This window comes from Formica exsecta, unplaced genomic scaffold, assembly GCF_003651465.1.
Source record: "Formica exsecta isolate Colony F162 unplaced genomic scaffold, ASM365146v1 scaffold265, whole genome shotgun sequence".
NCBI classification, from domain to species: domain Eukaryota; kingdom Metazoa; phylum Arthropoda; class Insecta; order Hymenoptera; family Formicidae; genus Formica; species Formica exsecta.
The window spans coordinates 1,048,799-1,056,603 of record NW_021849915.1 but is presented as its reverse complement, the minus strand read 5'-3'; the positions used below and the strand labels follow the sequence as shown (position 1 = coordinate 1,056,603).

The following is a 7,805-nucleotide window of genomic DNA, read 5'->3' as shown; positions in this document are numbered from 1 at the left end:
TATATATATATACATATACACAATATTTTATTTTAATCATACTGAGGGGGTGGGGAGGGGGGAGAAGAATTAATGTTGTGCTAGATTATTATATAGTGCTAAATTAATAGTACTATTTATTGATAATAAATGTCGAAATAATCTGTTTTAGATAAAGAAAACCGCGACACTTATTCTAGAAAAGAAAGCGTATGTTAGCGTAACTGATATTTTACACCAGAGAAAAACTCACGAGGTAAACATTATTATAACATTAAAATAAACATTATATTTATTTATATCTTACAATAAGCTTAATTATATCTTCTACATGTTTATGAATGATATGTTCTCTAATTATATGTTAATAACGATAACATATGTCGTATTAGACTTTTAAGATGAGATAATATTATTTCTTCCTAATGCTAAAATATATTGATTTAGGCAAGTATTGTAGCAAGTTATGGCGCGAGTAAAAATCTTGTGGAACATTGGAAATGGTGTCTTCAAAGGAAACTGGAAATACGATTCTCTCAAATCAAAAAGTATGGAACTTAATTCGGAAATTTTTAAACTTGAAAGAAGTTGGACTTGAATAATTAATTACAATTAAAAATCAATGAATAATAATAATTTTAATACAAACTGTTATGAACACCGTTTATATTTATCTTCTTTTATTTTTTATTATCTATATATCATTTATTTTTAATTATTTTTGGCTCATAGTTTTTAACAATATTTAACTTGATTATAATTTAACAGTATTAAGCATAATATTTGTTAATTATTATTTTTAATATTTTATTATAAAAATAATTGTTATCTGTATTGTATAGCATTTAAATTATTATATTCTAATTTATTATTAGTTAACACACTTAAAACTTATTATACATTCATATTCTTTATATAATTTATAAATAATTATATGACACTATTTTCCATTTTCATTTATTTAAATCATTGTAATAATAATATTAAAATGAAATATTTTTTTTCAATAATAATATAAAATTTGTCTTCCCTAGAATGTGTTGAATTGTAACATAAATATACCATTTTTAAAATAAGCTTCACAAAAAAATATCACGTTTTAGTAGGCTTAATAACAGAAATTATAGGATTATAAAATAATGTTATCTATGTAACAATAACATACCGCAATTATAGTATTAAATTTTATTATTTTTTTTGTGATTACTATATTTTTTTTTTTTATTTTTTGTTATATTACATATATATTTCGTAAATAAAACTCTCTGATGATTTTCTAATGTTTTTTTGTAAAAATTGATAAAAAAGGCAAGATAAATTTTTATAATTATAATAATAATTTACATTAATACTTTTAGAATCGACTGTGTATGTGTGTCTTGTATACAAATATAATATATAAATATGTTTTATAGTAGTGAATAAATATGTACGTAGTAGAAATACATATATGATGAAATTTACAAATTAACAAATATCAAAGATGGTGTTATTATTTACCGATAATAAAGAAAATTCTCTTTTCTTTTGATGATAAATATGCGATGCAGACTCTTTTGCTATATTGCACACTACAAGGCTGCGTTCGGAAACATCACCCGTGTGCACACGAGCGTCGTTCTATCTTTGTTGTTTACTAAAAGTTGAACAAAGATAGAACGATGCTCGGGTGCTGTTTCCGAACGTACCGTAACTTTTATTCCTATCGTAACACAAATTTCTCAATAATATAACACACAGCAAGCCTAAATATTATCGTATAAAGATCAATCATATGTAATTTGTTATATAAAACATCTTTCCATATAACAAATTTATTCAATTCAAAACTTCATATTATGAAACGAAATTAGAAAGGCAATGAATTTAATATTTTGTAGCAAAGATTTATTTCCGTTGTATATATTTGTTGCAATAATTTTACTGTATTAAACTGAGAATCTCTCTAACGTTGTAAGATGTCACTACCAGTATGTAAATCATCGCATTTTATCTGCTTGTGCAATGTGCAACCGCGTTTATTCTTGATATAGTTTTTACCGACTAAGATCTACATATGTTTTGGATGCAAATATCTTTATGGTGATTTTGTCGTATAAATTTCTCTCTGCAAAATTCGCGTGCTTCATAGTTTATAGTCTATAGAGCGAAAGCGGCTAAATATAAAAATTTCTTTTCGCGAGCCAAAGGAATTGAAAGTGTTCTTTGTAATTAGAAATGCCATGCAGCCGGTATAATACGATGTAACGCTTGCATCGAGGATAAAGTTCGTTACAGCTCTTCGAAAAGCATTATATGTACAATATATTATTGGAAAGAATGAGGAATGAGGAATTAGGGATGAACTTACATGTAAATTTAGAAAGACACTGAAATGGCTCATGACATCTTTAAAATTTGCGTGACATAAATTGACTTTAACTTGAGAAACAAAAGGTTAAAGATAAAAAGCATGATTAAAAAAATATTTTCACGCACTGTACACTTTTAATGCATATAGTTTGACGAGAATCTATAAATAGTTTAACTTAATAAAAATTAAGAAAGAGAAAGCAAACTTGTATATGATGGATAATTTTTCTGCTTGTGACAATCTATTAAATATTTAATGTTGTTTTCAACAAGTTAAAAAAAATTAGTATTATTTATGAATTTTTATTAATATCACGCAGTTTTCTTAATTTTACACTAGCATGGATTATAACAAAAAATATTATAAAATCTATTTTATATTTTATTAAATTTTTATTAAAAATTTATGTTTATTTTTTAAAGCTTAACAAAACATGCACTTTAAAACGTCTTCAAATAATATACATATATTTATTGCATTTTTAATAAATAAAAAACTTTTTATTAAAAATATACGTTCCGCGGAACAAGAAGACGTAAAATATCTTAACTTTAAGAGATTGAATAAAAAATTATCAATTTTTTACATAAATATTTTAATTTATTTTGATATATTTATTATGAAAAAAGTGTGGTACAATATATTACAATTGAGTCATAATTCACAATTTAATAACACCACAATGGTAAATAATCACGATTTACTGATGCGCATAGTATTATTTAGTACAACGTGACATTAGAGAGAAACAAAAATAAAAATTCGAAAATAAAATTATAAAAGTCCGTAGAACATCCTTCTATCAAATTATATTCATCGATACTGTAATTTTCGTAAAATCATCTATATTGCGTAACTGTGCCTTCCATATTCCAGATTCTCTGCGCGACCATTTGACGCATGGTATAGAAAAATTTACAAAAAACTAAATAACGTATGAATCACGAATGTAACAAAAAATCGGAAACTCCATCAACTTTCCGAATATTTTTGCATATAGTTCGACTTTTTTTTGCAGACAGTTCAACTTTATATCCACAAACAAATTAATTTAAGACTGTATAAACGACACTATGCGGACCGAAAACTTAAAATCAGCATACTGTAATAAATAAAATGATTTATTGTGTGTGCATAATTAAAGCTTTACTAATTAAATTGTTTTAATTTATTTGTAGGAGCTTTGAAATTAATTACTCCTATTATATGTTTCGATTATTATCGTACTCGTTAATAAGTTGATAATTTCTCTTTTCATATTTTAATCTATTCCTAGATCAAAACGACATACTGTTTCTTTTGAATCCTCTCATTATTCTTCGCTTTGTCTCATTTCACCTGGCACTGCTCCACGAGATGTTAGTATTAGAAACGCAAAAACGTCAGCATTCACATGACGATTTACTAGTGCAATTATAGGGTAACTATACACGCGCGTCTCACATATAGATTAAAAATAAGTTGTCACGTCACGATCTGTTGTTCGAATAAGAAAACACGTGTCTAATTAATTCCTCTGATTTTTTGCGCTCACCTACGTAAACGGAGACTTGAGAGCATTACTTAAATAAGAAACGTAAGAAGCATTTCGCTGAAACCATTGCATAGAACATTTTATGAACGTTAGATAAAATTTAGACTAATGTTTTACCGTTAAATATAAAACTTGAAAAAAAATTAATTTATTAAAAATATTAAAAATTAAATAAATAAAATTCATTGTTAAACATTGAAAATATATCCATCATTATTTAAATAGTTTTCAATAAATACTATTAGAATCATTAAATTTCCTTTCATTGTATTAAAACAGTATAATCATACATTGATTTAAAATATAGAAAAAAATATTCTGCATATACTTATTCTACAAAGAAAAAAAATATTACAGTTTCAGGTATTAATATTTATAGTATATATATGTATGTATATATACTGCATAGAAACTTTATCAAAAGCTAGCAGAAAAGTTAACAGAAGCTAGATCGACAATAGCAAAATGTATGAAAAACTCGAATTTCTAATTACAGCGTTATATTTAAATATTAAAAGAAAAGCGAAGTACAATGTACCATGTCGAGAAACCTTTGCGTATAAAACGTCGCGCCGGAAAGGAACAAAAAGAGGTTTCAGTCACCCCCGCTCGCGTACGTACAATCCCCTTAATAGAGGCTCGCGACGCGGATCGAACGTCGTGCATGTCGAAGGTTCTCGAGATCGCATCTGTTCACGAAAGCGCTCTCACGTGATACCGCTGTAATCATATATACATCGCAACGTAATATACACATAATACGTAAGACCCGTTGTATGTACACCGTATCTGACGATCTTAATATCCGTGCTTCCAATATATCGAATTCTTGAGACAAGATTGTGATGAACTTACGAATCTTTTACACTCGGTATTTAAGAATCATAAATAACATCATCGCATATTTAATTGAATGTTCATCTGATTTACCTTGCTTGACGCAAAGAACGCGTTCTATGTCTCGACTTAACATGAGACTCATATAAAATCAAATTAATTAAATTTTATATGAGTTTCATTTGTGTGTATCATTGATGATACAATAATTGATAATTCTCATGGATTTTTAATAAAGATTCTGCACCTTTCGTGATAACAACAAAGAGGAAATGAAAGTTACGAAGATATATTTGCTTCCCCGAGGATCTGCAACTTTTTACTGTATTATAGACGCATAAATAAAGAGTGAAACAAATAGGGATAGTTATGTATACACGCCCATATACCTCAGTTATCCCAGTTTCTACAAATTTTCATTTACATATGGATTCTTGAATAAATTGAAATTAATGTTTTTCTTATCAAAAGTAATGTGCTATCAATAGCTATCGAATTGTGAGCGACTAAAAATCTGAATATATAAACTCTTTAGAAATAGCAAACACAAATAACAAAATTTTATTCTTCCTTTATTATGTAATTTTTTATTCCATCAATAAAATAATATCTCATCTCCCGAGATTAATTTCTGGCTACGTCCCTGCTACACATATCTTGTACTTGCGTATAAATAGTTATTTGTATATTCTCTAGTCTAGACTAGATTAGTTATATGTATGTGAACACACACACACACACACGTTTTATATACTAAATATTTATGTTCTAGATAATTTAGATAGTAGATGTCTAATATTTGTCTGTGTATTTTTTAAAATACATTTCAAAAAAATAAAAGTCGAAAAAAATTGCTTATAAAATAATTCATATTATATGGTGATTATATGTAATACCATATACTTAATGGTAGAGTTATCGAGGAAGCGATTATGTATATGACTTTTTTTTTAATTATTTACGTAACAGCAACAACGGCAGCTGTTCAATTTTTTGAAAGATTTATGAAATAAGATTCATTATTACATGTACAAAGATTAAAGATTATACACGCTCGTCTGCCGCAAAATCATTGAATAAATCAAGAATAGTTTGCTCGTAGCATATTTCCAGAAATATGTACATGTATTATTAATATTTTTTATTTAATACTCCTTGTCGCATGTATCACGTGGTGCATTTTCTTTTTCGCCCGAAGCCATAACCGTATATAATTTAGTATCGGATACATCTTGAAATACAGTGTGAAGAAATAAGGAGCTCGAATCTGTTTATCTCGCTGTCTGTTAACCAATGTACAAAGTTATTTGTACAATACAAGGAGTATGCAGCACAATTCCGAGAAACGTAAAAAGAGATAAAATAACCACAGATCCTTCTTTCCTCGCAAACATTTTTACGACAAACACGAACCTCTGACGTGCGATGTGCGGTCCGAGGTTTTTCGTGCCAGACACTTATAATTACATTTGCTTAAGATCCGATTCGATTAAAGAAAAAAAACGACGAAAACGGACGAATTAAAATCACGCTGGCAAATGTCATTAAAACACGTGTCGAGTAGGAACGGTTGGCATCTCGCGATAGTTTGCATTATTAATGAAGCTCGGATTAATTTTCAAGCCATGATATCTCAGAATGCAACATGCAGCGAACCGTGTGTCCGTCGTACTTTTAAAAAAAAAAGAGCATGTAAAACTTTTTTCAGGTAAATTTCTCGCGTCGTTTTTCAATCATGAGAAATTACAACGTTGGTTTACCGGAGATGAGATTGTTAGATCGCAGATTTCACCGTCAGAGCGAGATGTTAATTACTTAGCGTGCCGTATATCCTTGAGGTATCTTAATTATTGCTTTTCAAAAATACATATATTATGATACATCGATATTACATTTTGCATGTCGATCAGATTTCGATACTTGGGAAAGGTAATATCGAGTAAAAAGTATATCGACGCCCGAACGAGAGATTGATAAGACATATCACGTAAATTGATACAATTGTCTCGTCTGGTCGGTCCGCGTGATCGTTTTTATCTATTGTTGAACCGCGCCGGTCAATTTAATATTTCGAAACTATGATAAATTTAGATGGTTTTTTTTTAAACAGTCACAAGCCCATGAATCTGCCGACGTAACGGTGAGAGACGCGTGCAGCGCGTACGAAACGAATTTTCGCGGTGGCATTTCGCAAGGTAGATTTCTGTGTCCGTCTCTGTCTGTCTCTCTCTCTCTCTCTCTCTCTCTCTCTCTCTCTCTCTCTCTCTCTCTCTCTCTCTCTCTCTCTCTCTCTCTCTCTCTCTCTCTCTCTCTCTCTCTCTCTCTCTCTCTCTCTCTCTCTCTCTCTCTCTCTCTCTCTCTCTCTCTCTCTCTCTCTCTCTCTCTCTCTCTCTCTCTCTCTCTCTCTCTCTCTCTCTCTCTCTCTCTCTCTCTCTCTCTCTCTCTCTCTCTCTCTCTCTCTCTCTCTCTCTCTCTCTCTCTCTCTCTCTCTCTCTCTCTCTCTCTCTCTCTCTCTCTCTCTCTCTCTCTCTCTCTCTCTCTCTCTCTCTCTCTCTCTCTCTCTCTCTCTCTCTCTCTCTCTCTCTCTCTCTCTCTCTCTCTCTCTCTCTCTCTCTCTCTCTCTCTCTCTCTCTCTCTCTCTCTCTCTCTCTCTCTCTCTCTCTCTCTCTCTCTCTCTCTCTCTCTCTCTCTCTCTCTCTCTCTCTCTCTCTCTCTCTCTCTCTCTCTCTCTCTCTCTCTCTCTCTCTCTCTCTCTCTCTCTCTCTCTCTCTCTCTCTCTCTCTCTCTCTCTCTCTCTCTCTCTCTCTCTCTCTCTCTCTCTCTCTCTCTCTCTCTCTCTCTCTCTCTCTCTCTCTCTCTCTCTCTCTCTCTCTCTCTCTCTCTCTCTCTCTCTCTCTCTCTCTCTCTCTCTCTCTCTCTCTCTCTCTCTCTCTCTCTCTCTCTCTCTCTCTCTCTCTCTCTCTCTCTCTCTCTCTCTCTCTCTCTCTCTCTCTCTCTCTCTCTCTCTCTCTCTCTCTCTCTCTCTCTCTCTCTCTCTCTCTCTCTCTCTCTCTCTCTCTCTCTCTCTCTCTCTCTCTCTCTCTCTCTCTCTCTCTCTCTCTC

At 30.9% G+C, this 7,805-nt stretch overlaps 1 protein-coding gene across 3 annotated transcripts in view; it reads left to right on the top strand.

Annotated features, from left to right (window-relative positions):
- Nucleotides 1-604, top strand: part of LOC115237008 (glutamyl aminopeptidase-like) — a 9,880-nt gene extending 9,276 nt beyond the window's left edge. For all 3 annotated transcript variants that reach the window (XM_029809757.1, XM_029809758.1, XM_029809755.1), the window contains exons 12-13: nucleotides 152-235; nucleotides 427-604. In XM_029809757.1, coding sequence (XP_029665617.1) covers nucleotides 152-235; nucleotides 427-540 — 198 coding nt within the window. In that variant the 3' untranslated portion in view covers nucleotides 541-604. The remainder of the gene's footprint in view (nucleotides 1-151; nucleotides 236-426) is intronic.
- The last annotated feature ends 7,201 nt before the right edge of the window (nucleotides 605-7,805 follow it).